The sequence below is a fragment of the Anas platyrhynchos genome, chromosome 1 (assembly GCF_047663525.1).
Source record: "Anas platyrhynchos isolate ZD024472 breed Pekin duck chromosome 1, IASCAAS_PekinDuck_T2T, whole genome shotgun sequence".
NCBI classification, from domain to species: domain Eukaryota; kingdom Metazoa; phylum Chordata; class Aves; order Anseriformes; family Anatidae; genus Anas; species Anas platyrhynchos.
Genome location: NC_092587.1, coordinates 24,442,640 through 24,461,840, shown reverse-complemented (window position 1 = coordinate 24,461,840; position 19,201 = coordinate 24,442,640). Strand labels below are relative to the sequence as shown.

The 19,201-nt window shown below is 44.3% G+C and overlaps 1 protein-coding gene across 1 annotated transcript; it reads left to right on the top strand.

Annotated features, from left to right (window-relative positions):
* Positions 1–2,846: 2,846 nt before the first annotated feature.
* Positions 2,847–17,082, top strand: WNT16 (Wnt family member 16). The gene is made up of 4 exons (XM_027457916.3): positions 2,847–3,282; positions 3,376–3,596; positions 5,354–5,640; positions 13,956–17,082. The coding sequence occupies exons 1-4, from the start codon at positions 3,194–3,196 to the stop codon at positions 14,418–14,420; spliced, it is 1,062 nt and encodes a 353-aa protein (XP_027313717.1). The 5' UTR covers positions 2,847–3,193; the 3' UTR covers positions 14,421–17,082.
* The last annotated feature ends 2,119 nt before the right edge of the window (positions 17,083–19,201 follow it).

Genomic DNA, 19,201 nt, shown 5'->3' with positions numbered 1-19,201 from the left:
AGCTTCTTCTGTGCACAGGCTCAGCACCTTCCTGGCTCCCAGCGCTGATGGATGTCATCATGCAGCCAAGTACTGAGATGGACTGAAAACATGTTTGATGATTTAGAGGCATAATTTATACCACCAGACACAATAAATTTTACTGCTGAAGGAATGATCTGATTTAGTGATTATGGGAGATTTTTCTGTTTGGAAGATGGGCTTCTTTGTTCTCATTTCATTAAGATAAGAGGATAAGACCCCCACTGGTCAATAGGATCTGTATGTATAGGTGGGATAATGCTGTATGCTATATTGTACTCAAATTTTGAAGCCTGTGCTGGGTGTCAGTATTTCCAGGAGAAGGAAAATAATTTGAACCAAAGGTGTTTACCTTTGGAGGTATTTGTGTCCAGTAAACAGGCCAGCAGGCCTTGATTATGATGACAACACTGGCCACTAGCTTTTAAAGAGATATTTGGTCCATCTTCCAAGCACATTGGCTTAGGGCGATCTGCTTATTCACACAAAGTCTGCACAACAGACTATTCTTCTTTATCTAGTAATGAATCAGGAAAAAAAAAAAAAAAGCTTATCTGTAATTGACTCTGTCAAGAACACATTCATCATAATTAAGAAGTAGATTAGTAAATGTCCAGTCAGATGAGACATATTTCCTTCTCTCTCATTTTTTTTTCCTTTTAACAATAGTTTATTGTCTTCTCTTTAAAATGGAAAAATATAGGTGTTTTTATTTATGAATAGGCAAAGACAGACCTTGGACAATAAATGCAAGATAAGCAGCAAACCAAATTTATCTTCCCTGATTTGTAGCAAATTTTGATCACCCAGGCTTGGCAATTGACCTTGTGTTGGACTCTGGCTCGTTGTGTCTGTACCAAACACATCGCTGCCTGTGACGGAGGGAATGGTCTTCCAGAACAGAGGGCTCTGAGGGCACCAGAACTGCCATGTGTGCTGCTCCTGGCCAGAGAAGAGGGTTTTGTTGGAGGGAACAAAGGAGAGAGGTGATGCAAACGGCAGAGAGGGAGATGGGGGCAGCAGGAGGGAAGAGGCTGGGGGTCCTGCTGGGAGGCCAGGCTGCAAAAGCCAGAGAGGAGATGCAGGGGCTGTGTGCAATGGTGGATGGCTTGAAAGGGAATCATGGCAAGAGAGGCAGGTGGGGGATTAGGGCAAACACACAGAGTAATCCAAACGTCTTTAAATCAGATGTTTGTGGAAAAACGTGGTTTGTTGCCAGCATCCGAGAGAGAAGTTGAACTGGATGATGTCAAGAGGTGGCTCACAATTTGTATTCTTTAGCATCCAGACTGCAACTGTGTCACTTTACACCAGTGTATGATCAAAAGGTTTTCTTAACTACTTCTTGGGTATTGAGGCAAGAAATATAGACAAAATCAGATACCAGCATATGGGATCCCAACAGAGAATATATTTATGATATCATATATAAAATATGACCCAAATAGGATTGGAATTTTTGAAATCAATATTTTTCTAATTTAAATCTTATTTAAATTGTTATTAGAATATAAGATTCTGCAGCTTCTAGACAAAAACTCACATATAGGAATTTAGGATCAAAGGCTTCAGACTAATTAAAAAAAGAGAAATACAGAGGAGAGCCCAGTTAAAAGAACTGGCAAGAAAAAAAAAAATCAGAATCGATGATAAATGCACAAAGTAGATCAAGAAGGCAATAAGAAATACACTGCTGTTAGATCAGGGCTTTGAATTAACTTGAGTAGGTGGAGCCAGGAAGCAGCAAGGATAAAATGAACCATGTGTCCTGGAATAATTAGATAATTCTCTGACACAACCCACACAATTTTGGCTGGTTCGGGCCTGTTTCATGGCTGGTCCCTGTGTTGCAGCATGGTCCTCCATCCCTCTCCCTCACTCTGGACTGAGTTTCTGTACAACCACAAGCAGATGTTCTCCAGACTGAAATTCAGAACAGAGAAACAAGCTGCATCGGAAGGTTTAAATAGCTCATGGGGTCATATGGAACATGCCCAGAGCTGGCGATGCTTTGGAGACTCTTTAAGAGCAGGCAATTGAACCCAAAGTAGGACGGAGATGAGGTTTTATAGATCTGAATGTACCTCAGCCAACACTCTTAAAATATGTCAGCACATCCATGGGGAAAAAGACAGGGGGAACACATTTGTGTGATTATTTCTCTACATGTTGTACTCCTAAAATCATACACATCTGCCAGTCGAGATGATTGATTCTGCTTTTCACTTAGAGCTCTTGTCAGTCAACAAGAGCTATTCTACTAAATTACGACTTGTGTCAAATCCAAGCCTGTACGGAGCTGCCAATTTCACCCAGTTTGTTTGCAGTGCAGGTGTTTCACTCAGAGGGAAGCAGCAATACGCCGTGATCAAAGAGGGCTTGAAAGGCCAGAGTGCCAGCGGCAGCCCTGCATCAGGCTGCTGGTGTGAGCCTCACTGGCTTTTAACGTGACAGTCTACGCCAGCAAGTAGCAATTATTGAATTAGGAGTTGATAGGACTCGCACTGAAGCTAAGAGGAGTGGACTCATGCTGCTCTAGTGAATAGCGATGCTGGATCTAGAGCCAGCTAGCTAATGCTGCTGAAGCATCAGGCAACATAAATAAAACTTGTGGGAAAAGTTACGGTCTATGAGCATCAGGAATCTGTGCCCCCTCTGCTTTCTGGGGGTGACATCCACGCAGATACCAAGCTTCCTCTGCCGCGCCTGGACCCCCGCCGGCAGCCCTGGCAGAAGCTTCAGACCCCGGAGGAAGAAGCATCGCCGTCGGGGGGCTCCGGGCAGCACCCCCCGGCCTGACCCCGGTGCGGAGCAGTTGCGGAGAGTTTGCGGGGCGCAGCGCGGCCCCCGCTCTCCCGGCCCGCCCCGACCCGCCCCGGCCCCCCCAGGCGGCCAATGCGCGGCCGGGGGAGGCCGAGCCGGGGCCGGGCGGGGGGAAAGAAGCCACCAAAGGCAACTTTCTCACCTTGCCGGGAATAAAGCTCTGCCAATGCTTCCCCAGCCCACCGCCCGTCCTCCGCGGGAGCGCCCTCCGACGGCCGGGGCTCCCCCCGCGGGGGGCAGAGCCGAGTAGGGGGCTGCCACTCGCCGCCGTCCCCTCGGTCCCTGCAGCCCGGAGCGGAGAGGAGAGGGGCGGAGAGGGGCGGAGAAGGGCTGGCTCGATGCTCCGGCCATGGGGCGCGTTGCCCCCCTCGGACGGTGCCTGCTCCGGGCGGCGCTGCTGCTCGCCCTCTGCCCCGGCGCCGCCGGCGGCACCTGGACGTGAGTAGCGGGGCTCGAGAGGGGGCTCCGCGGCCACGCGTGTCCGCGGGGCCCCCGTGGCTAACCGGGGTGTTTGTGGGGTTGATCCCGCAGGTGGCTGGGCATCGCCGCCTCCGGCGGTCCGGAGAAAATGGGGTGCCCCAGCCCGCCGCTGAGCCCTCGGCAGCAGGAGCTGTGCAGGGAGAAGCCGGAGCTGGTGCCAGCCATCCGGGAGGGAGCGAGCCTCGGCCTCCGCGAGTGCCGCAGCCAGTTCCGACACGAGCGCTGGGACTGCCGCCCCCCGCCCGCAGCCTTCGGGCAGCAGCTCAGCAGCGGTGAGTGGCCCCCGTCTCCCCCCCATGTGTCCCCTTGCATCCCGCAAGGCGACCCCGACCCATCCCGGAGACACCCACGCGGGACTCAATCCCAAGGTGTCGCGACCTGTCGCGGTGGGTTTTTGCCCATGGCTCCCCGGGGTTGACGGTGCCATTGGGTAGATCTACCTAGCTGTGTTGAAACGCCGTTCTTCTTGGACTGGCGGCTGGGGTTGTGCCCTTGCGTGTGTCGCGGTTGCTAAATGGCAGTGACACACGCGCATTTCGGAAAGGTCCCTCAGTTGCAGGTAAAAATCTGCTGGTGGCACCAGACGTACCAGGAGTTACCTTAAATCCCACCATGTGCACTCTGCTAGACGGCACTGCTCGACACCACGAGCCTCAGGCTGCTTTCATTGCATGAGCTGATAAGGAAAATACTGAAACCCATGCAGAAACGGGGATGTTCTGTTCATATCGAGTGGTAGGATCAGAGGCTGTGGTTCTGCAAGTTTCTTTTGAGTGCTCTGCTCGCTGATTTCAGCATAGCCATTGATGTGAGCTTCATCAAATATTGCAGTGCCCCATTTTTTTTAATTTTTTTTTTGCCATCTCCACTTTATACTACAGCAGTGGGGAAAAAATCATATAAACATAAAATAAGCTATAAAAAGTGATGTATGTTTCAAAAAAGAAAAAAAAAAAGATTCAAAGATTTTTACTCTCCTATATGTAGCTATACACACTGTGTTAATCCTAGCCATTGGGAAGAATTGTTCCTAAAGACCCGCAGCTGAGTGACACTGCTATGCCACAAAGCCTCACTGGAGTGTCCTGGGAAGATTTTATGATGGTACCGGTACCATAGACTGACACGAACAGGAGAAAAGAACAAGAACTTTCTTGTCAGTGAGCAGGAGCTTTGGAGACTGGAAATACCAGGTTGTTTTTACAATGGTGAAATTTTAGCTACAGTTAATGCAGAGGCATTGTTTTTAGGTTTGCTTAGAAAGTGAGTTGTGCTCTTTACCACACTATGCCAGAAGTTGCAGAGAGGCTTGAGGCCCAGACAGGTACACCCATGATTCTTTGGGATTTAACAGGAACAGATGAAGGTTTTTATACTGTAAACTTTGTCATGTCCAGATTATCGTAGGCAAAGCACATGGCCAAAATATTCTTGTGCCATCCTGATTTCTGCCTGGTTTAAGAATCTGGGGGCTGTTTGCAACATTGTGAATTACTACAACCTCAACATTTACTAAATTTAACATGAAATACATTTTGGCCCTGTACCAAAGTACCCCAGGATCATGGTGGCTTCAAGATCCTCCTTCAAGATCTGAACTAATTTCTTCATCAAAGTAATATGAGCAGTCAAAAGCAGAGTGGAGAATGAAGGGTTCTAGGTTTGGGTGGGTTTTTGTTTGTTTTGTTTTGATTTGATTTGATTAAAATTTAATTGGCTCAAAAATTTCTGTGTCAAATAAAGTTCCCAACCAGATTTAGAAAGCAGTTACCAGAAATTGCATAGTACTGGCAGCCAGAAACAGCAAAATTAATAGCATGGTCACATGAATAGTCCCTAAAGTCTTTTTTCAGATGTGAATATCTACAGCTTTAAACAAGTTCACAACGCAGACCAAGCCGTGACGACTTTAAACTCATAACCTTTCCCTTTTAATAATACTCTGGCTAGTAAAATCCATTTCTCCAGCTTGGCCAGGAAGGTGATCTGAGGCGGCTGTGAGGCAACATGTCCCTGTGTTGCTTTGCAGGCACGAAGGAGACGGCGTTCATACATGCGGTGACGGCGGCGGGCCTGGTGCACGCCGTGACACGGTCCTGCAGTGCGGGCAACGTGACCGAGTGCTCCTGTGACACCAGCCTGCAGAGCGGCGGCTCAGCCAGCGAGGGCTGGCATTGGGGCGGCTGCTCAGATGACATCCACTACGGGATGTCATTCAGCAGGAGGTTCCTGGATGTGCCCATGAGGAACATAACGGGCAAGAATGGGAGCGGGCTGGCGGCAATGAACCGGCACAACAACGAGGCTGGGAGGCAGGTATGTGTCGCCACGCGGGCGCGGGAGCCATCGCTTGCTTGGTGTTGGTCATAAAATAGCATCGGCCAAACACGGCCAGTCATTGACCGCAGACACACAAGAACCACACTGACACCTCCAAAGCAGACACATAAAAACCCAGAATCAAAGGTGGTTTTGACTGAGTAACTAAACTCCACAGGTTAAAATAAAATCCACAAAGTCTGAGTTAGATCCAGAGTGCTCATCAGGGTAATTGCAAATAGGTGGTTGATATTCCATAGCAAACTTTAGTGAGTCTTCTTCTCATAATAATAATTGAATATTTTTTCTCCTTATTTTCTATAATATCCTGTCATAATCACAACCTGCATTTTTAATTCTCCCTAATGGTGAATGAGCAGACACATTGGACACCCAGTTGGGATCCACAGTTTGGGTCCTCATCTGAGAGTAGAAGTCTAGAATCATTCAAAGAGGAAATCAAGATTTAACCTTTTCTTTTAAAAGTTGGGATGGAAATAACACTCCCAGGTTAAAGTAGCCCGCTGGTTAGGGCACTCCTCATAGAAGTGAGAGGAGGCAGGCTTCAGACAGCTTTTCTTCTGCCCAAGAGACTTCAAAGCCTCAGCCACAGAGGGAACACTCCTGCCATCAAACATTGGGCATGTGTGTGTGACTCTGGGTTCTTCTGTGCTGGTCTGCAGAGGAATAAATGGGGCAGAGAGAGACAACATAGGGGATGTGAGTCTGTAATCTGGTGGCTGAGGCATACATCTGCAATGGCAGAGACTGGGGTTCTGGTTCTTCCTCTAAAATTAGTTTCTCTGCTTTACCTTGGAGTTTTTAACATTGTACTTGTTTCATGGCTCTCTCTGGCCCCGCAGTTCTATAAAACTGTTCAGCTCGGTGACAGAGATATAACTAAAAGCAAGAAATGGTGACTCTCTGTTTTTGGGCACACATCTTGATCATACTTGCTGGACTCCTCTGTAAATGTAATTTCAGAAAAAAAGCATGGGTGGTTTTTACTGAAAACATCTCTCCTATCAGCCATAGTCTGGGAATAGCCACAGTAGGCCACCATATCCAAGGGAGAGCTTTAGATACCACTGCAACCTGTTTTAAAGTAAATCTTTTACATTTTATGAGGTAATATATATTATTTAATTTATTTATATTAATGGGAAAACAAGATCATTAAGAGACCAGCCCTTCTCAGACCTGAAGGCCTTCTATGAAGACAGGCTGGTGGAGCTGGGGTTGTTCAGCCTGGAGAAGAGAAGGCTTCAGGGAGATCTTACAGCAGCCTTCCAGTGCCTAAAGGGGTCCTGCAGGAAAGCTGGGGAGGGACTCTTTGTCAGGGGGTGTAGTGATAGGGCAAGGGGGAATGGCCTTAAACTAAAAGAGGGTAGGTTTGGATTAGATTTTAGGAAGAAATTATTTACTCAGAGGGTGGTGAGGCACTGGCACAGGCTGCCCAGAGAAGCTGTGGATGCCCCATCCCTGGAGGTGCTCAAGGCCAGGCTGGATGGGGCTTTGGGCAACCTGGTCTGGTGGGAGGTGTCCCTGCCCATGGCAGGGGGATTGGAACTGGGTGACCTTTAAGGACCCTTCCAACCCAAACCATTCTGTGACTATGAAATGAACTTTAAAACTGAGTATATGCTGAGAACGGTTACTTTGGGTTTTATTAGATGCCTGTCAGCTAAATCATCTCTAAGGAACAGTGGTTGGTATTGTGTAGCAGGGGACGTTAATAATAGGAACAAGAGATTAAGTGGTTATTTCCTTATGGAAAGAGCAGAGTTTTTAATAACATTTGTAGAGAAGAGGTAGCTAAGAGAGGAGAGAATAATGTCCATAAAATAATCTCTCTTCAAGTTCATGTTTTTTTTAATATATGATGCATTTTTATTTTAATAGTCATTTTTGTCATTAGAAAGTGGTTGACAAGTCACAGTGACATTTCAGCCCAGTCCTGCCAATCTGCATTTCATATGCACTGAGACTTCATTCATATCACTCAATCCAGAGACTGATGAAAAACACTGAATTCCTGGAAATAAGTCAAACTAACTATGAGACTGCCATTTTCTTAGATCAGTGTGACAGTGGAGATGTGGGGAAGCAGTGTGAAGCATCTTCAGAGAAAAAGAGATGTTATTTCTGAGTTTAGGTGGCAGTGACACAGGTCTTTTTGAACCCTGTTGTCTCTTCTGCCTCTAATTTTAAGTTAGCAGCAGCAATTTGCTGTCATCTTGCCTTCAGTGACAACATTTGCTTCTGTTCTCCTGCACCATCTTGTGCTCAGGACTCATTCCTGCACAGGCTGGGCTACAGCTGCCTCCCGCAGGTGTGCCCGCCCCACTGCCCAAGATCATGCTCTGTGGACCCTACCAAGGAACTGTTCATCTTTAATAAACAGGACACTTCCATCCCCCTAGCCTAGAAGAGAAACTTCTCTTTTGGGATTGATTACTTTAAAGTTGGATCAGCTCCCTGGTTTCATCCACTGTAGCCCGACAGGGTCCTTCAGGCCCAGAGGATCCTGTAGGATTTCAGGCTTTTCACAATACTGAACTCTGCAACAAAGCAATCAGAGTACACTGTTTTGGGCTCAGTTGGTGCACACGATGCATATTCTCATTCCTTTTCCATTACACTTTCCTTATTATTATTTATTTTTATTTTTTATTTTTAAAAACACCCACTGCAAGTCTGAAGGATCTTAGCTCCAGTCATTTTCTAGCAATGGTGTATTTACTGTTCATTATCTTGGATGAAAATATGCAGAGTATTTAGTCAGCTTCTGTGCATGAGTATTTTGTAACTTAATAGCAAACTGTAGGATAAAGCAAATATTTTAACCATCTTACAGAGTGAAAGAGAATGTTTATTGCTGGTACTTGGGATTTCCAACAGCGATATCACAGAAGTAAAGTTTAGCAGAACTCTTGATTTTTGTAGATTCAAAATCCTTGACTATGTGATGTTGGAAAATGTTGACTTTCATGTTTTGGGGCTTACAGGAAGGATGTTTTGCAATATATTTTGGTACCTTATGACCTTCTGTAATAAATACTATCATGTTCCTGGTTCTGTGTCTTGCAAGAGCAGTCTTCCAGGGACGATACTTCTGTATTTGTTTGGAGTAACTCATGGAACTGGTATGAAGAGAATTCTCTTGTTCTTTCCCTATTTTCATACTAAATGCTATTTTATACTTCTACATCTCATAGTTAACTCTAAGATAAAACAATTCTAAATGAGTACCGATGCTTTGACTGAGTCGTGCACTGCTTATGGTACTAACCTGAAGCTCAGAAGATCCAGATTTCATTCCTTATTCTGCCAGGAGATGAATGGTCATCATCTTTTGGCATTGTAATAATCAGGGTACTTAGATATGGATATGTGAGCCATCTTATATAAAAGGACAGGTGAGTCAGGCACTAGGGGTTGAGTATTCTTCTAGTAGTACCCTTCCACTCACGGAAGAGTTTCTGTTCAGCTACACACTAGTGGAAATGTATTTGATCTTCAGCACTTGTATTCCCACATGCAAAAGATTGGCTCACCAGAAGGTTTATTTTTATAGGTACTTGTGGGTTGGCACCAGACCCACTAACAGCCTGCAACTGTTCTTAAGTGTTGTACCTCCATTAGGACATGTGCTCATCTTCATGAAGTTCCTGCTCTCTTCTACCAGTGGCTTCAATTAGTCTATGTGATGGCAAGTGTAGGCTTTAACTGCAAAACAAGTAGTGGCAGCTCCTGTCTCACAGCTGAGAACAGTGCCTGCAAACAGAGAGCTTCATTTGGAGTTATTAAGTGGGGATTGGCATTAAGGGGTATACAGACTACTGTTCCACTAACACGGTCCCGAGCTGAAGACAAATCTGTGTTTTCTTCCCATACGCCTGTTGTAGCTGCACCTTCCCACCCCACGCTGCTCCCCCTGTTAATTATATCAGAACAGTGAAAGGAAGTCTGTTAAAAATGATCGTTCTTTCAGATTAATTTTTAACACAGATCAATGCTGACCACTGTGTCCAGTTCATCACTTAACCATACACTCTTGTGCCAGCACCATCACAGCCAGGGGCAGCGAGCAGCAACCAAGGCAAGAAGAACCACTGCTGGTGGACTCAGGGTTGAACCTGATACTTGTAGACCTGGCTCAGTTCAACACTGACCATTATCACAACCAAAAGTCATTTTAGTTTCATGACCATCCTAAGAAAACTGGAAAACTGTCCCAGCCCGCACTGACAGACACATCTATCCACTGTGTGTGATTAGCAATGTTCCTCCTAACTTCTGTCTGAAGTTTTGCTGTTTAGGGAAACTCCTGTCACAGTATCTCATGAATAACTGAAAAGACTCACCATGTGAATCTAATGGTGTGGAACCAAGCACTTGTTGGGGAGCCAGTTTAGAAGTGTCTCTGTGCACCACTGAGGCACCAGCGTGTGTTGCAACCACTTCCTAGCAGAAGGCTACACTGGCTCTGTAGGCACTGTCCTATGTTTGTTTCCAAGAACACAGCAAGAGAAGATTGCTGGTCCCTAAATTTTGCCAGATGTTCAATTTGGGAGTTTGTTCATTACAGTTCATGGGACAGACTGAGATCCAGGGCTCTCTTCTGTGATCAGCCAAAGCAAGATGTCAGCTCCCAGTGCTGTCAGCAGAGATGACCCACATATGTCCAACCAGAAAATTTGCTTATCCTTGCAGCTGGGAAGCAATAGCCTGGGGTCATGCACATCTGTGATGGCACCATCAATTGTTTTAAAGTGGATTGCATCAAAACTTCATGCAAGGAGCCAAAGGCACACAAAACAGGAATGCAGATGTTTGCAACTGCTGTGGATGTTCCCAGTGACTCTACAGTGCAACCACATTTGTAGTACTTGCACTGGTCCAATCTTCCATACACTGCTACTAAATGCTGTATTTTTATATTTTGACATTAACCTGAGATTCCAACATCATTTTCCACTTCTGTTTAGAAACTAATTCCTTTTACCTTTCATTATGTTATCCTCAGAAAAAGACTTCTGAGTGTCACCTGCTGGGCTACTTGCCCACATGGAAGTAACTCACTCATAGCACCTAGCAGACATGTCCAGTGCTTCCCCAAACAATTTCTGGATCATTCTGCCTCATCCAGGTTTTAATGTGCCTTATTCTATCAGACCTGAAAGTACTATTTTTTTTTATATTTTTTTTCCCCACAAACCAAACTGTGCGTTTTTCCCCTGTTGTTTCTTCCCTATTTAACACCTTGTCATACCACAGAGAAGGCAAGGGTTGTATCTGAATCTCTGTAAGACTCATAGCACAACATGGTTTCAAGTTACTTTGAGACTCTAATAACTTGCCATGATAGAAATAAGTAATCATTATATAATGGAAAATACTATTAAATCCCTTCTGTTTGTAAATTATATGTAATATTTGTGTTTCAATATTGTGTTTCTCTTTTCCTTGATACTTTTTAGGTTATATGTATTCTAACAAAGGTTTTCTGTCTTTGGATGTCAAATTCCCATCTGCCTCAGTCACTGTTATGCCTTAATGATGCGTATTCTGACTACCCAGTGATTTCCTTATTGATAGATTCTGAAGATATGAACACAAAGTCAGGTCTGTCTCTTAAACAGAAACTAGCCTGTGAAGGAGAGGAGATAAGCATCTGCAAAAATTTCTGCTAGTTGATTTGCCACTGAAAGAGTGTGTGTGCTTTGGGGTGAGGATCTGGTTGTTGCACTGGTCTTCCTTTTCACAGGATAGGGAAAAGTCTCCAGTCTCAAAAACAGTCCACAGCACTTGGAAATATCTCCTGCATCGGTGCATTACTTCACCAGATTTCTTTGCAAGAGCTAATGGCTGTTTTAGGTCAGGGTATACACCTGCTGTTTCTTACTAATGGTTCTTTGAATGCCTCACTTGTTTGGCTTTCATAGTAACCTCTACCAATAAGTAAGTCCTATTCATTCACCAAAGATGTGACTCCAAGCAAACACTTTGGTCATGTGTATTTTTAATAATGTTTGTAGAGTTACATGCAAATACCTACATGGGGTTGTGTCAATATCTCTTGGGCAGAACGCTCTGGGAGGCCTCAATTCCCACTGAAATCCATGGACTTAACCATGTTGGACTCGTCCCAAACTTCAGTGACCACATTTACCTTGATAAAAAAATAAAAAATAAATAATCTTGGCTTAACACGTGGAGCAGAAATAGCTTCTTTGATCTGCTCCATGTCTTGACTTGCTCCAAAACTTGTATGTGCTGCCTGAGCTACAAATAAGCCAACAGAGCCTTGAGTTTATTTCTGGTCATGGGTAACAGCAGAGGGTCAGGAGGCCTCTGTAGACTTGCATGGCTCTGTTCTTACTGCAGGATTGGGACTCAGGAACAGGCACTAATTAAACTTATTTTTCTAGGAAAACTAGAGGAGGGTTTTAGATTTCTTTTTTTCCTCTTTCCTAAAACAGTTTGAGGAAGGCAGATTGATGATGGTTAAAATCCGTGGAGGCTGTGGAGGAAGTGAACGCTTAGGATGAATTTTAATAAACAGCATCAAAAGTTTTTTTATTTTCTCCCCTCTGTGGGAAATACCAGTTCTTTCACAGAGGAATAATTTGAATATGCATTGGCTTTGCTGCATGAAAAGTTTGAAGAAAAACTAAAGTTCACTCCTTCTGCTAAATTACCCAATGGCCTTTATTCTGTAAATGAAATGTGGGGTAGAATGTTAATAAAACAGCATACAGTAACATGTACTCTGCTCACCACTAACCAACAGCCCTTATGAGTCTGTGGATGGCCACAAAGGCTACAGTTAATGGAAAGGTAAAACAAAACAAAACAAAATCACGATACCTTCTCCTTTGCTATATCTTGCTTGTGATTATTTTTTTTTTATTTTTTATTTTTCCTAACTGGAATGTGGAATGTGTTACAAATCTAATTGTATAATTTTATATTATGACTATTAGCTATTCCGGAAGGGAGTATTATATTGATTGTCTGCTGACTGACTGAACCATTATGTTATATACTATATAACATAGTCTGATTTTTGGGTGGTCCTTTGTGGAGCCAGAATCTGGACCCAATGACCTTTGTGGGTCCCTTCCAACTCAAGATATTCTTATTCTATGATTATAGTCCCAGATAAAGGAAACTACTGGTTGTTTACAGATTCCAGTTCTTTGAGATTTGCTTTCATATAAACTGTGCCAAAATTCTTGTGTGTTGCAAAAGCTGAATATAGGCTGCAGATTCCCACTGTTAGCTGGACATTCATTGTACAGTCCAGTGCTTGCATCCATCAGGGCATAGTCGTGTAGCCTAAGGGCATTTAAACACTGGAAACCCATGACAGTACCAGTGTGCCTAAATTAAAGGAACAGGGATGGAGACTGTAAGAAGCACGGAGGTGGTTCAGCTGCAGAGGTGATCTGAATCTACCTCTGCAGAGCTATAAGGATAGGTATTCCATGGCCTTTCCCCGCAGCTCAGAGACGTGGGCATCTACCTGCTCTCCCAGCATGAGTCTATTCTCGGGCACCTCAGTGGCTTTGACTGCTGATCCATGCTGGTCACACAGGCACTTCTGAGCAACCTCAAGCCATTCCTGTCGCCTCAGCTACAGACTGTGTTGGGACTGTTTAGAGGTCTTAGTGGTAGCCCAAAGGCACCCTTAGAAGATGTCATGGATAAGCACAGTACATCATTTCCATCTTAGGAACAGTGCTGTTACCTATATTTTCCCTACTTCCACTCCCATTATTCAGTGGTCAGAGTGAAAAAAGAACACATTGTTTTGGCTATTTAGGATACTTCGGAAAGAAAATATGGCCAGAAATAAAAGCTTTAATTATTCTGATTACCTATTGCTCAGTTATGGCAAGCAGCATAGTGCACATGCAGAGCACTTCTGGAGATCGATCTTTTGAGCATTGACACAGGTTGCTCAGAGAGGCTGTGGAGTCTCCCTCCTTGAAGATCTTCAGAAGCCACATAGACACAATCAAGCAAGCTGCTTCCAGTGTCCCTGGTTGAACAGGGGTTTGGACCAGATGGCCTCCAGATGTCCCTGCTGGCCTCAGACACCTGTGATCAGGCTTCTCATACTGGAGGTTCAGAGGTGGAAACCTCATTCATAAAACATATCTTTCCATGGCCTGTCTTCCCAATCAGTGCAATTGCAATGGCAGCAGTAGTATTAAATACTTAGAGACATCTGGATTACTGATATTAACCCATGTTCCTAATGAGAGAAAGACCACATCCAAATGTTCTCCATTTGCTTTCAGGCTGTAGCAAAGCTGATGTCAGTGGACTGCCGCTGTCACGGTGTTTCTGGGTCCTGCGCTGTGAAGACGTGCTGGAAAACCATGTCCTCCTTTGAGAAGATTGGCCGTTTTTTAAAGGATAAGTATGAAAACAGCATACAGATATCAGACAGACTGAAAAAAAAGTTACGCCGGAAAGAGAAAAGCCAGCGAAAAATACCGATCCAGAAGGAAGACCTGCTGTATGTGAACAAATCGCCCAATTACTGTGTAGAAGATCAAAAGCTGGGAATCCCTGGGACTCAGGGGAGGGAATGCAACCGCACATCGGAGGGGCCCGATGGCTGCAACCTGCTGTGCTGTGGGCGTGGGTACAACACCCACGTGGTCAGGCACGTGGAAAGGTGCGACTGCAAGTTCATCTGGTGCTGCTACGTGCGCTGCCGGCGGTGTGAGACCATGACCGACGTACATACCTGCAAATAAGGTTAAGCACGGAAAACGGAGCCGGATCACCCTGCACTGTGTTGTACACAGAACTGCCGCTCAAGCAGCAATTGCTGTTACCATGTGGGATTACAGAGGATCAGCCTCAGGGGGAATGGGTGCTGCCAAACCAGGGGCAGTCCAAATGTTTGGTGTACTCAGCAACTGAGTGAAGAGCAGCCTGCACACAGGGACAGCAAAAACAGCAAGAAAAGACTCCTGATGGCACATCTGAACTTCACATTAGAGTTAAGTCTTTCTAAGTCTTGAATAGCTCCAACAAGAAGCTCAATGTGGTCGGTAGGTACATGGAGAAAACTCAAGGTTGTTAGCCGGAGAATGCAGGGCTAAGAGGCTTGTAAGACACATCAGATAGATCCACTGGACAATTCATTTCTGCAGGCCTTACAAAAAAAGAGCCAAAACCACAGCTACAGGTTACAGAAAATGTTCAGCTGTTCACCATGAAGCATTTCCTTTGTGACTGTTCAAAAAGCTGTTTGCATCATATACAGAAAAGCATCTGGTACCCAGGAATGTGTGCCTGCAGAGGTGGGCACTGGTGGGATGGGAGAGGAGGGTCCCTTGGCCTGAAGTGGGCTGTGTCTGGAGCAGAGGGGCTAGAGCACAGTTTGGTGAACATTAACGGTGTGCCAAATAGCAACCTCAGGATTTTGTGTAAGTTGTCTTTCAAATGCAAAAAGGACAGGTCTGAGGAGGGACTGAAACAGCTTGGTATCTGAAGGAAATATAGCCCCTCGTGGGTATTTCCTCAGTACCTGAATGCACAGTTTGCGAGTCAACCAGTCATCACCCCACTGCTGGACTGACTGCATGTATTAACCTGCCACATTCAACCATCTTGCTGGTGGTTCACCACCATTTTCAGTTAACCATACAAGATTCAGCCCAAATAAATCTGTCAGAAAATGAAAGATTTTAAGAACATTGATTGCTTTCTCTTATAAGAGCTAGAACTTTTCATTAATGTACTAGGTAAGTTCAATGCACAATGTAATTTAAGGATTGGCTCACACCACTAAAATATTTACTGTTATTGATAACATCTTCCATATGTTGGCTTAATTTTATTTTACATCTGTGAAAGGTTGTTTATTTTTATGCAATGGTATACTTTCTGGTTTAAGAAAAAAAAATTCTGGGAAAGGATTTCTGTTGTTTAAATGTGCAAAGACCTATTTTTGATAAGACAAGAAAGTTTATATTTTGTAAATATTTAAATTATGCAAGTTATGTAAAAGGTTTCCAAAACAGATGTGATAAGATTACAGCGTTTGACATTTGATGATTAGATATTTCTTACTATTGTAATAGTTTTTAATTGATTTTTATTTGCATGTGCAGGGGGAACTTAGAGGATTACAGACATGTTGTTTTTCTTACCATCAGGATGGTTATAACTATTGTGGTTAATACTGAAGAGAAGTGACTCACTGAAGAGAAGCACTTATTTGGCGTTTTAAATGATCCTTTAATTACTATTCTGTACAGTTTTTTCTGTTCTTTTAAATCCATTTTGCATACAGTGAAATTCTGACTCCAGTGGTAAGTGGCAGTACTCCCACTGACATCAAGGGAACTGGCTGGGGGTCACAGTTCCACACTAGTGGGCAATTTTTATAAATAAATCAGCTTAGAGGTTTTGGTTGGGGCTTTAAAAGTCACTTTTTTGCAAAAGATTCCCTGTCACTCTTACTTGGGTGTGTAGGTCAGGAGCGAGCAAATAAAATCTTCTGTTCTGTGGCTCTTTGCTACCTTGTGTGGAGAATCAGGAACAGAAGCCCTTTACCTGCTGGGGACCATCCCTGCACCTTCTGGCCCAATTTCTCTTCATTGACCTAGCCAGATAGGTTAGCTATCTGGCCTAAAGCCTAAAAGCCCCCTGCTATTTATGAGAAGGGTGCCAAGCATGCCTGTTGCTGTCACAGGAGGATTTGACAATCTCCCTGTGAAAGCTTGGATGGGGAGGACACATGAGGAGGAAGAACCTGAGGAGGAGTCATGAGCCCTTGGTTATGGCTGTCTTCCAGAAAATAACCCCACAGTCACTACAGGCAATTCTGCAATGGGCCTGTGAGCCACGTGGACGTGCTACTGGTCACTGTAGATATGAGGTGTCCTCTCAGTCTGTCCTGCATTGAGCTGCTGGCAGACACAAGTGCCTCAGTGTCCTATGTGAGACTGCTCATAACTGTGCCTTAACAGAGATCAGTACAGAGCTTCAGCATGGACATTGAGATTGTCTCTTGAAGCAGCACTGATCTGTGCCTCAAAATTACCTTAGCTTTTAAAATCTGGCCTAAAGTTTCTTCCATGCCTGATCTCTGAAGAAGGGAAAATCACCTATGTACCTCTTAGTAGGCCTTAACTTCTGGCAGGGAGAGAAAATGGCCATGGACTCCTGGGCATGAGGTCAGCTTCAGGGATTTGCCCAGGAGAACAAATCTCAATAGGCTGTTTTTATGGGTCAGAACGGGAAAGGCTCTCACCTCGGCATTGCACTGAAGAGTCGGGCAGTCACAACAGGGTCAGCGCGTTCAGGGTGTCGCTCACCTGCTTGGATAGCTCCTATTTGAGGCTGCAGAGCAGTCAACTGGATTAAAAACAATAATAATAATAATAAATGTAATTAATAAAAGTTTGTTGTTGTTGTTGTTGTTTTTTTTTCTTTTTTCTGGTTTGAGGGGAGGAAGTTTATTTCTTTTTTCTAAGTGTGATAAAAAACAACAAAGAGAAGTGGCAACGTGGTTTATAAAACTATACATAGTTTATGAGGGCTACTGTGTCTGGACAAATATGTGTGAGGGATTTGAAGCTTCAGGGGCAACAGAAGGACCCAGCTTGCCCCTGGGTAAGTTAAAGGGAGCTGTTTTATTGGGGACAGTGTTACCGTTTCTGCATGGAGGGCAGCATGGTGGTGAAAGCAAGTGGGTGCAGTCAGAGGGGCCCTGCTTAGACCTCAGCTGCACCCACATCATGTGTCTGGGTGGGGACCAGAAGCAGGGCTGAGTGCATGAGGAGCATGAGCCCCTCTCTGCCTATAGCAGTTTAAACTGGTGTTTAGGTTAAGCTCCACTGTAACTAACCTAAGTTACATCCATAAAATCAGTTCTGTGTGGGCTGGGCCTGTAAAAGTAGTTCTGGGCAGGACCAGGATATGTTGCTCTGTAGTACTGCATTGCTCTGTAGTAGCACCAGGGCCAAATAAATTATCTGACACTGCAGTATTTATTCCACAAAACTGCCTTCACTCCTTCCACACTCTGGAAAGAGTCTCCCCTGGGTGAGAGCAAGAGGAAGAACTACATATAAGCCAGCAAGGCTCCTGAGCTTTCAAATGGGGGCCTGCACAGGACATATGTGGTTCAGCTACGTTTGTGGGCATATGCCACTGAGATGGACTTCAATCACTCCGTTTGATACTGTGTTTTGTTGTTGTTGTTTTCCCAGTGCTAGGAAATGACAGATGTATAAAACATAAGTGCAAGGTAAACATCAACAATTCACCTTGGTCATAGGGACATACCCTTTGGCTGGGATTTCTGAGGAAGCTGGTATGTTTGATTTCATGGGAGGTAGCAAACAATTTTAGGGCAGTTTCCCATAGAGCAAAACTGTCATGGTTACATCACGTAAAGTGCTGAAGCGGTACCAGCTCACTCTACTGGCTAAAGTTTATTAAACAAACGTGTAAAAGGCTCATACCTCTGTGGCAGACTTTATGCCAAATGAGGCAGTCTTTGTCTGACCCTGTAACATATTGTAGATATCACTTGTTCTCCCACTTCTAAAGTCAGTCATTTTAAACTAGCAGAGTGGAATAAATGTTATTATTATTTTTTCTAGATAACCTGCCAAAGATGCTAACTGTGATTCCTTTCCTAACTGTATCCTGCTGGGTGACCCGGAGTACCCCAGTCCACTAACACTAGCAACAGTGCATGTGGTGTCATGACTGCTTCTTGTTTCACACACAGATTTACAATAATGATGTTTAGGATTTTAAATAACCTCACATTTTTTTTCACTTTTGGTGAACTAGCACAGTGTATTTCATGGTCAGGTGATAGCTAACACCTAGCTGAGAAGCAGGGCTTTGCACCTCTGCCTCCAATGAGCATACCTCAGGAGGGGAAGTAGTAGCAGTTTTCTGACTCCAAATGGGAATTTGTGGGCAAAGGACTTGTTCACAGTCACTTAAAAAATCAGTGACAGACCTGGGTATTTTTTTTTTTTTAAATAGGTAGGTCTCCTGATTACGAACCTAATGCTTCAGCTATCTGATCATTGCATTTGCTTCTCAACTCATATAGTTTGAAATCTGTGGTTTGCCAGCCAGGACTACACAGAAACCCTCCCAGTAGTGGCTGCTGGGCCAGTGCTGCTGTAGAGCTCAGTGCAGTGTTGAAGGATAGGCAAAAACTACAATAATCAGTTGGATAATTGTGTTTCCTAAACATGGACTCTTGGGGTTTCTGTTTCTGGAAGGTGAATATGCTTTTTTCCCTTCATAAATGATAAATTCATCTGAAGGGAATGACATTTGTGAACTCCATGTTAAATGAATGCTAGAGATAATTAATGTTAAATTACTAACTAATACGAAATACTAATGCTAAAATACATCACACTAAGCACTTAATGCCTGTCCCAGGTTCCTCTGTCACACTGAACTGACAACAATGTAATCCCACAGACAGCTCTGTTAACTAATGGATGGTTTACTCAGCAGAGAATGAAATGACAATTAATCCTCTCTG